General features: G+C 43.0%; 1 protein-coding gene across 1 annotated transcript; it reads left to right on the top strand.

Moving 5' to 3' along the window:
• The first annotated feature begins 465 nt into the window (after positions 1 to 465).
• Positions 466 to 15,650, top strand: ankrd24 (ankyrin repeat domain 24). Its single transcript, XM_069694636.1, has 21 exons — positions 466 to 534; positions 2,965 to 3,095; positions 3,431 to 3,519; positions 3,632 to 3,696; positions 3,835 to 3,892; positions 4,139 to 4,209; positions 4,320 to 4,426; positions 5,138 to 5,310; positions 5,991 to 6,013; positions 6,760 to 6,900; positions 7,004 to 7,123; positions 7,277 to 7,406; positions 7,564 to 7,736; positions 9,220 to 9,383; positions 10,066 to 10,823; positions 10,918 to 11,234; positions 12,101 to 12,334; positions 13,603 to 13,779; positions 13,860 to 14,018; positions 14,126 to 14,191; positions 15,265 to 15,650. The coding sequence occupies exons 1-21, from the start codon at positions 499 to 501 to the stop codon at positions 15,322 to 15,324; spliced, it is 3,252 nt and encodes a 1,083-aa protein (XP_069550737.1). The 5' UTR covers positions 466 to 498; the 3' UTR covers positions 15,325 to 15,650.
• Positions 15,651 to 15,799: the final 149 nt, after the last annotated feature.

Below are 15,799 nucleotides of genomic sequence, written 5' to 3'. Positions count from 1 at the left end.
GCTGTGCTGCACGCGACAGACTGCCACGGTGTGCCATCCGTCATGGCCAATCAAACGCTGATCCGGCGTTTTGCGTATTGCTGATTGGTTGATTTACGATTAGGGCGGGTGCGTTCCTGCTGTCCGCCAGGCAGCAGTGACTTCAGTATTTTGCAGTAAGCAGCTAATGGGACAGAGGAAACCCTCACCTGGAACGGGGCAGACCTTTACAGGTAGGCTGCATGTTTCTGCTGCAGGTCAGACTGCTGCTGTGTGTTAAATGCATGGAATGTTATTAATGTTATCCTGGTGTGGTGCATTCCCTATGTGCTCGAAGATTTTGATACACCTGCATTGCAATGATGTTGTTGCATTGTGGATGACTGAGTCATGGGTTAATAGATTAAAACTAGTTTAAGATCCACTGAGTAAAATGTAATTTACAATTACACTAAGTTTGTTTTTTGTTTACTATTACCTTGTTTATTCCAGTATTCCTGTTGAGACTATTAAACCAGTATGAAAAGTCTGAAAGCAAAGTTTAAAAAGAATGAGGTAAGTGCCATCTGTTGTAATACATGTTGAGCTTTGAAGGTGTGTTGGCACCTGTTTGCTTGGCGCACAAGTTATTTATATAATTGTTTTTACATAATATTGCATTGTTGAGCTGCTCTCTGTATTAAGTAGTCATTTATATAGGTCCCAGGTTGCTTTGTGTGTGTGTGTGTGTGTGTGTGTGTGTGTGTGTGTGTGTGTGTGTGTGTGTGTGTGTGTGTGTGTGTGTGTGTGTGTGTGTGTGTGTGTGTGTGTGTGTGTGTGTGTGTGTGTGTGTGTGTGTGTGTGAATGGGGGGAACTGGGATTTAGTGTCACTGAGCAGCAGCAGGAGAGCAGGGCTGTCTCCAGACTGCTGCTATATCCAGAGATCTCAGGTAGCCTTCAATTATTCACACACACACACACACACACACACACACACACACACACACACACACACACACACACACACACACACACACACACACACACACACACACACACACACACACACACACACACACACACACACACAAAGAATTCCACTTTCCTGCTGTCATCCTTTTGCTAATCTAAGGGGGCTACTTAAATACAGGGATACAGGGAAATATAACAGCCAACTAGCACATGGTGCATGCTGGTTTATTGTTCTGATTCACTGATGCAAGTTGATTAACCAGCAACCTTTCAACTTCAAGGAAGTCTCTCAGTGGCCTGCTGCCTCTGTCGGGTGGTTAGATCATTTGTATCCCTTCTGGTGATGCTTTTAGCAGCATTTCAGCCTGTCTTAAGAAGAAGTTCTACCACCTTGATATCACTCTTTAATGGCTCATTTAGTAATCGCCACATCACTGTTGACAAGGATGATGTCCTTAAATGAGACAGAGTAGTTTCATGTATGGCCTACATCTACATACCTTGATATCAACATTGAAACAATAACGTAGGGATGACTGTTGGTGCTTTACAAGATATTTACACTATAAGATTTTTGATAAATAATCATCAGTAATGTGGATATAGTGACTAAGTGGGTAAAGACAAATAATAAAACAACTATAGTCTGGTAAGTTCAGAAAATTATATAATTTTACTGTAATGCATCATTCTAAACCAGAAAAAGGCAACAATTATACCATATCACATTATGATATGAAAACGCTAAGACAATGTATAGTCTAGTCTAGTCAATATATTGCTGAGCCCTAATTTCACCTAACAAACAACAAAGAAGTCCAAACATAGATAGATAGATAGATAGATAGATAGATAGATAGATAGATAGATAGATAGATAGATAGATAGATAGATAGATAGATAGATAGATAGATAGATAGATAGATAGATAGATAGATAGATAGATAGATAGATAGATAGATAGATAGATAGATAGATAGATAGATATTGTTTTTGTTTCTCATTATGTCCCCTCTGTCCTGAAAATTAACATCAGGACTTGCAAAGCAGAGTGCAGCTTTTTTTTCTCTTTTTGCTGAGTCCTCACATCACCCAGGCCCTGCTCTGTAGCTGCAGAGAAACAGTCCTATGACGCTGACAGGAGGTACTGTACAGGACCTGACAAAAACTAATGAAGGAAAGTAAGGGAGCTCGCTGTGGAGAAGAAGGAGAGCAGAGCAATTATTAGGTTAGAGAAAGGAGGGCAGTGAGAAAAGAAGGGAGGTGGCAGTGTGTATGTGTGTGTGTGCTGGACAGACTGGCTATGTCCCTGCTAGCAGCTGGAAGAAGACGAGGGGGATACTGTTTTGAATGCGGAGAGGGAGCACGAGACAGGGAGGACAGATATTAGCTGTGTTACTCTGTGTATGTGTGGGGAGTTATTCAGTTTCACTGGAGGTATGATTTGAGCATAACTTCTCTAGTATACATATTTCTGCTGTGATGTTGCTCTGACCTCTAAAGGACATCTTACAGAAACTTATGAGTTGATTTCTGTAAATCATCTGGAGTGAGTCTGTGTTGTTATGTAGCCAGGTGGCAGTGTGTATTGTCAGGCACGGTGGTGGCTTCGTACACTGTAGCTGTATTTAGTTGTGTGTGACATCCTGCTAGCAGAATGGATCCCCAGCAGCCTGTTTTTAGCTTGATGAAGCGGTTCTGTCCTTGTCTCAGCCTGCTACCGCTGCCAGTAGGTATCCTCTCTCTCTATCCAATAAACATGTAAATAGGAAATTAATCCGATACGTTTCAGTCGGTTAAAAAGGTTTTTTTCTGCCACTTTTCTGCAAAACTGGTATGCTGTATTCTGTTAATCATCAGACATTAAAAAGCATATGTCTCACATGGACATCCTCACTGGTTGTTGCACATCCTAATTGCATTTAATTTCTCAGTCATCTGTTGTTTTGTATGTTGAGAGATGTGCAGTGTAGTGTCAGTTTTCATTGGTGACCTGGTGGGTGGTGACCTGTCCTCTGGCTTGGCCCCCTCAGAGTCAAGACTGGAGTAAGAGTGATGAGAGGCTTTTGCAGGCTGTGGAGCAGAACGAACCCGACAAAGTCTCTGCTCTCATCGTCAAAAAAGGTCTCTGTCCCACCAAGTTGGATTCTGAGGGCAAGTCTGCGTAAGTTGGGCACCTACATTTTCACCATTTTTATTCCTTTCAATTCTACTCGTGAGAGTTTGAGTTGTTCTGCTATTGTTGCTTTTGGTAATGTAAAACTTGCAGCAAAAGTACTTTTCCTTGAAAATACCTATGACTGACTGTTCAGCTAAAAGGATTGAATTTAATTCTTTATCATGTTTTCTTTCAAAATGTTTTGGTAAATGATTTGTTGCCTACTTTTTCTAGAACCAAAACTAAATTGATGATCAGTTTATTTTTTAACAAATATAAGCCTATTTTATTTTCTCATCTGTGAAACTAGCAACGCGTGTTGTCCTTCTTCCCGCTGGCAGATTTCACCTCTGTGCATCCCGAGGCCGACTAGACTGTCTGGAGGTAATCATCTCTCACGGAGCAGACGTCAACGTCACTGATGGAGCTGGTAAGGGGTTTTATTACAGAAAAAAAAAAAAAAAAAAAAGATCCTGCAACCCAAGAATCACACATTTCATGGATTGTTTATAAAGGTCTGTTTTTAACTGCCTTAACTTTAGGCTTCAGCGCCCTGCACCTTGCTGCCAAAAATGGCCAGTCAGAGTGTCTAAAGAGACTATTGCAGGTAAAACACAGTGACACGAGAGTTAATTCATTCATTCTGTAACTTGGGAATATAATAAGGATTTTGCAAACATAACATGTTAAAATTGTGCTAATTACAAATGAGTTTTTTTGCTGTTACGTCCATTTCCTGTAACAGGAGAGATTGTCAGTAGAATGCACCGACAGCATTGGTAGGACACCACTTCATCATGCAGGTAACAGTTACAGTACAGCATTAATACTTTAGCTTATTTAAATACATAAAGTTTGCAATATAAAAAAAATCCTTTCATACGTGAAAATAATGTAAGCATTAAAATGAGTAGGTGTAAAGAAACTCTGAATCTTATGTTTTATCTAAATACAAAAAACAGTTTAGATATTAGGTTGAATTTCATTATTAAAGTACAACACGTTATATGCAAACCTTTGATGATCATAATTCTGATTGTACCCCACAGCGGTCAGTGGCTGCTTGTCCTGCACTGAGACACTGTGGGACTTTAAAGCCAATCTGGATGTCCAGGACAGTGTAAGTTTGTGGCTACAGTTTATAATGTTTGGTTTGATCAGTGATTCTCTTGGTATTTGCTGTAAATATTATTGCTTCGTGATGTTTTGATTATCGTGTGTCTTTGTCAGGATGGGGCCACCCCTCTGATCTTAGCAGCCCAGATGAGCAGAGTGGAGCTGTGCGTCTTTCTGTTGGGTCGAGGTGCCAATGCAAACATACAGGACAACCAAGGAAGGTACTGAATTGTTATGGCAATCCCAGGGTTTGGTGAGGCAGCGGTAGCACAAGTTTGTCCTTTGTCCATGTCACTGGATGATTTCTTGTGGCTGCTGCTGAAATCCATGAAAGAAGGAATGACTGAACATGTCAGACATGCTGGAGGCTGCACAAGCAGACAAGGACACAAAATCGCCTTCTTCACTAAGCTAGAACCAAAAAACTGCTCCAGGAATATTCTCACAGCAGTCTGGGTCAGGATACAGGATGGATTCCCATAGAAAGACTCCAGTCGTAGGGAGTACTTGGGAGAGATTTGGAGCAATGCAGGTCAGGACCTCCAGCTGGGAGCACCAGCTTTCAATTTGGCTTCAGACAGCTTCTTGAAGAGGATTATTAGAGAACTGTCTCTCCGGTTAACATTAACAAGGGACGAGACATAATGTCTTTCAGCTACATTTAAGTGCCTTTTGTTTCATAAGTTTATTGTCTTGCAATTCATTCTAAAAGCCAGCCTGATTTGTATATTTGGAATCATTAACCAAAAATAAGAGTTTTGCACGTTTAAGCAAACTTTATGTCTCTCTGCATAATACTTAAGTAAAGTCCTGAAGTCTATATACCATGTTATTCTCCATTACTTTCTCATTTTAATAATTTTGGTTGTATTACTGTTGTTATTGATTTTGTGATACCTTGTTATGTTTTTATATTTTGTCTTGAGTCACAGGTCTGCATTGATGCTGGCCTGTGAGAGTGACAGTGTCGAGACTGTAGAGGCTTTGCTGAGAGGTGGGGCCAACACGCAGCTGGTTGACACCCTTGGACACACAGCTACTGACTACAGCGTAACCACAGGCAACCAACGCATCATTCAGATGCTGCAGGATGGAGTACCACCAGGTACTGTATAAGGCTGGAGTCTTTTTTATGGACTGTTTCTACTTTCCTTTGAAGATCCCGTGAGGTCTTTCTAACTGTTCTAACTGCAGCTGTTTTGACCAAACTATTATAAAACACACCTCGTTAGTTCTGTTAAATCATAAATAAAACACCTCTTGAAAGCACCTTTTTTCATGTGAAAATATAACACACATGGCAGCAGCATCCTACAGCTCATCGGACCCGGGCTATGGCTTCTGTTTGTTGCCGTGCTGCTCCAGATCCTGACTCTCCCACTGCTCCCCCAGGAAACAAATGTAATAGGAGGAAGTGGATCTGGAGGACAGCTGGGTGTGATTGCACACTGGGGTTTAAAAAAAATGAAACGAAAGCCTCGCTCCACTTTTATCTCCTTACAAAGACTTTACTGATATACGAAAAACAGATGTGTGGCTGGCCTGAAAAGTGGAAGATGAAGGAGAGGATTTGGTGTGCATTTGATGCCTGGCCACATTAATTGATATCCTACAATTAGAGAGTTTGGTGGTTTTATTACAAGATATATGAATGACACCTATATAATTTACATATAAGTGAGGGGAAGGCCTAGTGCCTGTAGGTGTTTATGCATGTGTTTCTTGTTGTTTTTCTGAAGAAGTTTAAGTGTTTTACTGTGCCTTTCTTTCCCTATGCATACGTAGCTTCTGAGGGAGCAGGCGAGGAGGTAATGTTGCATAGCTGTGTGCTGCATCACTCCCTCCGCCAATGAGATCATGGCTCACTTTGGCCGATCATATTGTGCATGTTTTCCAATATGAGGTCATTGTTTTTGTGTGCTGCTTTCTTTTTTTTTTTGCTTTCTTTCCTCTCATTGTTGCAGACCCTTTGTCTTATCTTAATTTCCACCGTTTTCTTTTTTTTAAGTTGAGCTTGCCCTCTGCTTGTCTGTGACCCCCCTCTCACTCCCACGCTGCCAACTCAGATCCCCGCAGGCACCTCATCAGTGCAAGGGGGGACTACCCCACGCAAACGGAAAGCTCCCCCGCCACCTCGCTCTCTGCTTCAGGTACTGTAGGAAGCATTTTAAGTGGACAGAACACATCTTCGTTTCACCACATGTACAGTCAAGCCTTTCAGTATTGTCATCATACATAACCTACGCCTTGAACATGAACCAGCATCTGAGCTGTGAAATATTAAACCTGAGAGTAATTTTCTTTCATGTCATTGTGTTTAAGATGACATAAAAATCAGGAAAATGAACAGATTTGCCTCAAATTTATCTTGTGCCTCCCAGTCTATGTATGGTACCACATAAGAGCCAGAAGGGTACATAGGTGTCCATATTTATGCTAATTGTACAGATATTCCTTCGGTAAGATCTCTGTAATACAACATTGCTTCTGAAGAGATTAACTGGTCAGTATCATCTATGTAATGGAAAGTTTCATTTGTTTTCTCGTCACAAAGATGCAAGGTTTGCCACCCTCTCCACGGCCCCGGAATCCAGCTCCCCCTGCCCAGTCCCCTGAACCCCAGCAGCTGCAGTCTCCCTCTCCATCTCCATCTCCCCAGCCGCCAGACTCCCAACAGTCAGCACAGGTTAGCTCTGTAAGTCTTGCTTTTTTTTCCAGTTCTAATGGGTGTTTTTATATTACTTGAAATGCAGTTAGAGTTTGGTCTTTCATATTTTTTTGCGGTTGTCTATATAAAGGCGGAAGATGAGGAGGTGTTTGAGGAGATCCGACGGCTGCGTCTGGAGAGAGGCCGTCTGCTCCAGAAGATCAAAGCCTTTGAGCAGCAGCAACAGAGTGCCCTCTCTGCCTTGGAGGAGGTACTGATCAGCAGGCTGTGCACATTTCCCTATGCATGCATGCAAAGCCCGATTTTATTTAAACCTATAACTATTGAGAGAGCTCCATGTGTAAGCGTGTATATCCAAGATCACAACATATTTAGAAATGTGAGTTATTTGTGTGTGCACTAGTTGACCCAACTGAAGCAGCGTCTAGAGGAGTCAGAGGCAGAGAGGGACAAGTTGCTTGAGGAGCTGAAGGGGGGCCATGGTATTGGGGCCAGCGACTCTGAGGACATGGATGAAATGCTGGACTTCCCAGGTATGCCATCTGTGTAGTTGTGAACTTTCCTGTCCCTGGCACAGAGCATGCATGTACTTCCATGCACGTGTCCTTGCTGTGCCACTTGGGCATTCATGCATCTGTCATGTCACACAGATTTATTTTTTCTGTGGTTTCTCTTGAACCTTTCCTCTAGAAAAGCTGCTCTCTAAGCGCTCCCGAGCCTCCATTGCTCAGGATGAGGCCACTTCTCAAACAGACTCAGCCAGCCCCTCTCCGGCCCCTGCAGACCGAAGAACTGTTGCCAAGCTGCGTAAACAAATAGAAGAGCTCACCTCAGAGAACTCTGAACTCATTCTTAAAGTGCAGGTGAGGCCAAGAAGCATAAACACACGCCTAATATATGAGCACCTACACACACACTGAAAAGATATTCATGCTCATCACACAGTAAGTGCCACATTAAAGTGCACAAACTTAATTTAACACCGGGACGACGGGGAGAGGATCTAAATGCACAACGTAATCCACTCTTCTGGTGATTGCATGTAATAAAATACAACAATACAGTAAATTACAGGGATGAGTCAAAAGGCAAAGTCCAAAAAACAGGCCGTGGTCAAAACCATGAAGTCAAACAAATCAGTACTAAAAACGGCAAGGCGAAAGCTGAGTCAAAATTACACAAAACAGAATCAAAAGACTGGGAAGACTCATGACAGGACTCTTTGAAAACACTGGGAAAGATGCCTGGACCAATGAGCATGATGGACAACAAAGAAGTGGTGTAGACTGACAGAAACATGCAGACTATATACATGGGAGGCCAGGAAAACAATAGGACATGGGTGAAAACAATCAGTAATCCAAATCAAAGATTGTGTTTTAAGAGCAAGCATTAGTCATGACCAATTCAACTTTAGCACTCTGGTCCCCTGATGCACCAAGGCAATGGTGTCCATCCAGGTATAAATAGAACAGAGCAGCATCAGATGCAGACATGGAGGCATTTTGAAGACATTCCTCCCTCACTGGGTCATGCTGGTTGAAGTAAGCGGAGCTCTTTAGTGTTGAAGTTTGTTTGAAATATTCTGTTATAGTGTGGTTGTTCATTCACCACTGGAGACATGATGAGCAGAGATCCAGGCCAAGAGTTTCACATCTGCCCTGCTGTGTGAAAAAAGGGACGGACAGAGAAGCAGGAACTCTTAGGTCTGACAGGAGGACAAAGAGTTGGGGTCTGTGATGAAGGACTGAAATTAACTAGAACCAAAACCTCCTGCTGTGATTCATATTGGTGGTTTATAATGGTGCAGTTTTATAATTGCATAAGACAGGGCTTCGTCTATTTTGCACATGAAGAAATATCCTGTAAAAACAGTTATTCCCTGTTGTCTGCAGCTCTGGAGGAAACAAGTCAGAGAAAATTACCTCAGATGATGTCACCAATGTTTATCTCGGCTTTGAATTTGAGACTAAATCTAAAAAATAATCTGGGAAAGTGGGGTTAGAAAGAATTTGCCAGACAGGAAGGACATTTTAATAAAAAATTGAAAAATGTTGAATTCATTGTTTTTGGAGTTGAAAATTTGAATCTCTGAGGGATTTTAGTTACTTTTTCTTTGTTTATATGAAATATTAATTAGCTAGAGTATATTTATTTAGTAACGAAGACTTGCAGTCCACTGTACTATACACCTAGATGGAAGCCAAACATTACTACTCTTTCTGATACCAAAATATTTAGTGTTCTCTAATGACTCTACCTGAAAGTTTAGTACAATGCATGTTCCTGAAAAGGTGTTAACCCCCATAAACCGCTATATTTTCATCTCTGTCAATCTGAGTACAGATGCTGGAGATGTTTGAGAAGGACGACACAGACATACAGACCTGTAGTCCAGACGTTATCCCCATAGTTCAGTATGAGACCCTGAGGAAGGAGTTTGAGGCCCTTCAGGAGCGCCTCTCTCAGGCCCAGGCTTCAGACGAGGCCTCCAGTGTGGCAGAGGAGCGGTAAGATCGATTAATTTATGGTTTACCACCAGCAAACTGGAGTACCGACAGTATCACAGTTCACATTCACTTGTTCAAGCCTTTATTGGGAGATGTGCTCACCTTTGCTAATATCAGTTCCACAAACTCAGCAGTGTCTGCTATCAAGGCCATTTTTAAAAGTGCTGAACCTTTGAAAAACAAAATTCTGCAGCCTGATGAAGGCTGAGCAGGTTGGTTTCTTGACAACTGCTGCACTGCATCATGATTTTTGTTTTATACTTAAAAAAAACAACAACAATACATATATTTGTATCAGTACAGGTTGCAGTTTGGCAACCTTACACCTCTATAGACATATAATGTACAACATTAAAATGAAGTGGTCACTCGAATCCTTGATTTATTTGAAAAACAGACCTGTTTGTCACCTGTTTTAATAATAGATGTATGAATTATATGATTTAATAAAGCAAAAAGTTATAACAGTAGGAATATTAATATTTGACTCCAATTTGAGGGAATCATCTTGGCCTGTTGGAAATTGTGATTTTTCAACATTTTATAGAATAAATTATGATTGAGTGACAGACCTGTCTTTTAATGCATTCATAACATCACAAGTTAAGATTTCCTAATATGATGCCAGACATGTTTACTTCACTTTTTGATAGCTTGATTTGTAAAATGTTCTTTGCCGCAGCGATGAGAAGTCTCAGGAAGGAGGTGCAGATGCAGAGAGTACAGAAGCTCTGAAGGAAAAGCTGCGTGGGCTGGAGGAGCAGTTGGCCTCTTCCAAGTCTGAGCTGGAGGAGCTAAAGGAGCAGATGTGCCTCGGGGTGCTTTCTGTGGAGTGTGGTGAAGGGGATATAGCTGCAGCAGGTGCTAGGGCTGCAGAGAATGGCCCGAACCAGGAGGCCCAGCAGCTGAGAGCCACGGTGACGGAGCTAGAGGAGGAGCTTGCCAAGAGACAGGGCGAGGCTGGGGGTCAGAGCGGCCCGGACAGTGACACAATCAGACAGCTGACAGAGAAAGTAAAGGAACTCGAGGCTGCTCTGGCCCAGAAAGAGAACGAGGAGAAAGACGACAAAGCAGGAGAGACGGAAACAGTGAAGTGCCTGCGTGACAAAGTGGCTGAGTTGGAGGCAGCCCTGGCAGAGAGCAGGACGTCAGGCAAAGAGGGAGGAGCAGCAGCAGATGGAGATCAGGTCCGTCGCCTTCAGGAGCATTTGGGTGAGCTTGAGGGAGAACTCAGAAAGTGTGTGCCCCGCTCGCAGTTGGAAGAGGTGCAGGTGACTCTGGGGCTCCAGTGTGAGCAGCTGGCAAGGGAGAGAGTGGACGTGGCTAGAAGGCTCAACGATGCCCTCCTGGAGCTGGAGAGACTCAGACCTCCTTCCCGTGGCGATGAGGAGGAGGAAGAGGAGGAGGAGGAAGAGCATTCAGAGATCTCAGTCATATCAGGTGTGCAGTGTCATTTTTTCCCCTGAATAGAACATCTTTGTAGCTCTGGACGTTTCTGTTCATTTTGTGAATGATCATGCCTCTGTCCAATCAGATCACTCCAGACGCACCATGGCAGCAGTGAGAGAAGAGCTGGAGGTGGCGAGGCAGGAAGCAGCCCAGGCTCTGGATTGTCTGTGTGCTGAGCGTGAGGGCCGGGCTCAGGACGCCCTGCAGCTGAATGACACTGTGCCACTTTCAAAACATAAGGAGGCGCTCTCTGCAGTATCAGAGCAGCTGGCTCAGACACTGCAGGAGCTCCAAGAGGAGAAGACCCTGCGGGGCCATGCTGAGGAGCAGGCTGCCAGTCTAGAGGCCAAACTGGAGGCCATGCAGGATGCCATTCCCAAAGAGGAGCATGAGAAGGTCAAGGTAAGCAGGAATTTGCAAATATAATGATACAAAGTTATCAAGCGAAGCAGATGAGGCAAGATATGTTTGAAGAATTTCTTAATATAGGGAGCTTGATTTCATTAAAACTAAACATAGACAATATGTACTGTAGACAGTTATTTTGGGGTCAAATGGGGGGGACATACTTCTGGAGGGCCTTAAAGTTATGGTTCATTTAAGTCAGCGGTTCACTTTTTTTTCCCCAACAACATCTTAAAACATTACTAACCTGTCCATATATACAGTTATCGGTTCCATTTAAGTGACGGGGGACAAAAATCCACACTCCTCATTCTGTGTGAAAATACACAAGTTCATCTGCAGTATGAGGATTCAGCCTGAGCTTGAGACCATTAAAGTGGGGCTCTTTTTAAAGTGGTTTTAGTATGATGTTTTCTTTTTGTTTCCATAGACGTGTCCTCTGAAGCCACATATCAATCAGCTTGGGGTGAACTTTGGAGACGATTTTTGTTCAGAAATTGAAATGTCGATTTTGTCCCCATCACAGTTACTGAAATTGCTTTAAGAATTTCTTACAGATGGTGTAAAAATTTACAATAGTTACAGCCATTAACAGTTCTTTCAAGGTGCGTGCCGGCATAAGAATACTGTTTTAAGGCATTCTTTAACAAAATATGGTCCTTTCCTGTAAGGCCATTTCTCATGGGGCTTCATGGTTTGGTATTTGGTAAGGACTCTACCCCACACCCTGCTGTTTAGTTACTAAAATGATTTTAAAATAACGGTCAATGTTTTTTTCTGTCACTTGTGCGAGTTTGCTATAAACTTCCAAATTATCAGCATACAGGATGTTATAATTCATCGGTTAATCTGTGCTTCTTCAGGCAGAGCTCCAGCGCACCCTGCAGGCTACAGAGAGCAGCGCAGCAGCAGCTCAGGACGCTCTGACTGACAAGGAGATGGAGCTGAGAGACCTGAAATCCCAGAAGGCCGCAGAACAGGGTCTGATCTCGAAGGAGGACCATGAGGCGCTGCGGCTCTCTTTGCAGGCCGAGATCAACGCCATCACGGCCCGTTTCAATGATCTGACCCGGAAACACGAGAAGACCTGCACTGAGGTGTGTGTGTGTGTGTGTGTGTGTGTGTGTGTGTGTGTGTGTGTGTGTGTGTGTGTGTGTGTGTGTGTGTGTGTGTGTGTGTGTGTGTGTGAAAGAATGTAGACACGTGTGTGATCGTTTCTGCCTTCAATCCTTTCTAATGTCATCTAAAGCCAAATTAGACGTTATTGTGTCTGCCACAAAGAGAGCTGTGTTCCATGAAGGCCTCCTTCCTGCCTCTACATTATTCATATCACATCCCGTCGTCAGTGACCCCCTCTGTTTCAATGATCCCTCTGCATATATGTTTACTGATGCACTGAAGTGCTGTTGTATGTACACTTTAGCTTCCTGATGACACTCCGAATGTAATTTTTCCCTCAGCCTGTGGTTGTATTCAGATATAAATACTTTATATTTCGTGAACCTCGTAATGGTCTCTCAGACCCAGGATGGCAAACAGTGGTTAATAAATGGCCTCCTTTTATTAAGAGAATCCTTCCTATTTTGTAGCAGAGGTGAACTCATAAAACCATCCATAGCCATTAATGCAATGCCGTGCTGCTGCTGATATATTTGACTCATACAGACTGAAGTGAGATACCAAGATTGAGGACATAAAGGCCAGACAATGACAGCTTGGTTAGAAGTGAGAATGATTTACTGTTAGCACAGGAGATGGAGGGGAAGGGCTGGGTGAGTAGCAGTGGAGGCCAGGTGGAGAGGTGACTGTCGGTGCTCAGCTGAGTGAGGCACAGACTGGTGGTGGTGGCTGGCTGAAGGAGCAGGTTGTAGAGGGAATGATAGCTCCTTGACACGGGAGACCAAGGGTTATTTACAAGGAATTGACTTCTAAGCGGTCAAGAACGACCACCACCTGGCTGGTTAACACAACAAACTGGCGATGAGTGGGTGAGAGGCCAGGATCTAAATGCTAGAGGGCTTGATGAGATGATGGATTGATGTGCTGCCGGGCAACCAGGAGAGCTGATGAGAGGCAGGTGTGGGGGGACTGTAGGACAAAGGGGACACGGACAAGGGAACACACTGGGAATTACAAGTGTAATGCCACAACCATAACCCATTAAAAAAAAAATCCAGACTTTTGTTTTTCCTGCAAGTGTGTATGAATCTGTACATTTTAACTATTGCAGCAATTGCACTGGCAAATTTGTGCCAAGTAAGCCTCCACTTTTATACAAGCAGAAAGTATCTACATTGGGAACATGACCAAATGTAGACAACACTTTTATAGTGACAGGATACTGCTCGTGGTTTTACTGGTGTAGGTGTTCCAGGTACAGAGGGAAGCACTTTTTAACAAGAGTGAGCGGCAGGTCGCAGAGTCTCAGCTGGCCACTGTGCAGCAGCAGCTCGCTGAGCTCCAGACCCAGTCCAGCCACATCCAGGAGCTCCACAAGGACATCCAGGAATCCCAGGGCCTGGTTAAGGAGAAGGACCGTAAGGTGAGAGATTGCAAGGCCGATTCAAACAACTGCTGTTAGAGAGCGAGACCGGCAAACTGATGTGTGGGATGTGTATGCAGATAACAGAGCTGTCAAAGGACGTGTTCCGGCTAAAAGAGGCCCTGGGAGCACTTTCACCTCCTCTCGGCATCACCTCCTCCCCATCCACCCATCATGGTAACCCTGGGCAACAAATGGCTCTGCAGAACAGGATTTCCATACTCACCCAACAGCTCCAGGTGAGAACAAATTTGGGATGTATTATGTGAGAATAATCATCTCTGAAAATGACAAGAAACTAAAACTACTGGATCATCAAATCATAGTAATGTTTTCTTTTTTGCAGGACTGGGAGAGAAAGCACAAACAAGTGGTGTCTGTATATCGCTCCCATTTACTGGCAGCAGTACAGGTCAGTTGATTGCATGCATATACACATATTAAGCTTAAAATGGCCTTTTAAATGAGGATTTGTTAATATATACACTTGAGCATAAACTGTGTCTGTGTGCTCCACCTCCATAATCAGTTGTTTGAACAGCTCTGCTGACACTACTGTCTTCTTGGCTATTTCTGGAGTTTTGGGTTCCTGTTTCAGCATGGAACAGATACATTTTCAATGTTCAGCTCACTGGATGCATTTTCTGTAACAGCCACAAAGAGTCTGGACTGTGACTAGTCAAACTTGAATTTGTCATCCTTTGTGATGCAGACTATAAATAGTGGGAATGATTTGTTCACCATCTATGCTTACCAGTCAAAGTGGAGGAAATTTCCAGAGACATGCAGGGAAATGGGGCTCAGCTCACTGTCTTGGACTGTTTTATCATGTTCCACCATTAAGGTGTAAACATTTGTTATCTCCTTTTGTCCAACAGGTCATAATGAGAAATAGTTGAGGTGTCACTGATATTTATGATAGCCGCTGGCTACTTATGCTTAATACTTTTGGCATGCTCTTGAAGCCTCCAGGCCTCTTCTCTTTTCCGGTACATTTAGCATTAACAGTGTGGCAAGCATGTCAGAAGCTAAGTTGTACAAATACAATATAGGTTGTCTCGGGCCTCCCTTACAAGCACAGGAGGGGAGAATAGTTTCCATTTCATCACTGCACCATTGTTTGACAGCATATAAAATGTAGAACCAAGATAGATGGTGTGTAGAGTGCAGTGCAAATAATTGATCCTGCTTTCACACCTTGGAGGTCTGTATCATATTTAATAAGCTCATCCCGATTATGAAGTCACTGCAACAACAAAAAAACAGAACTGCAGCTGTCAAATAAATGCAAGAGAGTTGGAAGCACAATATTTATTAATTGTTGTGGAGTAGAATTATAAAGTAGCAGTAAATGGAAATACAAATAACTCAAACTAGTATTTTCAGCGCTTAAATACATTCCACCACTGGTTGTAGGTGTTGCACCTGTGCTCATATATCCAGGAATAAAATATGTAAGCAACATGTTCTGCCTTTTCCGAATAGGGTCGTATGGATGAAGAGGTGCAGCGTCTGCTACTCCAGATCCTGAGGATGACACAGTAGTGAAACTGAACTGTAAAACACCTGCAAATCTGTCCCCACCTGCAGTCCATCTGCAAGGCAGCATACCGTCTCACCTCCAGCACAGCAGCCTGTGGGACCAGTATCGTAAAGCCAAATACAACTGATCTGTGGTCAGACGTAGCTGCATGCATACAATATAGTAACCTAAAGGATAGCCTCGAGGTGTGACTGATAACCAAACAGTGAAAACAATGAACAGGGAGTGCCTTCATTATGCAGTATGCCAGGGGTTTATGATAGCAGACAGTGAATGTGGATACAAAGTGGTTATTTAGATGATAGAATCAGGTGCATTGATTGTGTGAAAAGCCTATTGATTTTATATAATATTGTTATAATAAAAAACTAAAATAATTGTTCTGCTATTATCTTGTTTCATCCACAGATACAATTGACTGAATGCAAACTGGGTTTCTCAAGCTACAGTGTTAGAAAGTAAGGCAGGTAGGATCCA

This window comes from Brachyistius frenatus, unplaced genomic scaffold, assembly GCF_029030835.1.
Source record: "Brachyistius frenatus isolate BFR_SWC_R1_liver_20210118 unplaced genomic scaffold, ASM2903083v1 Contig_18, whole genome shotgun sequence".
Taxonomy (NCBI): Eukaryota; Metazoa; Chordata; class Actinopteri; family Embiotocidae; genus Brachyistius; species Brachyistius frenatus.
This window is presented reverse-complemented; position numbering and strand designations above follow the sequence as displayed.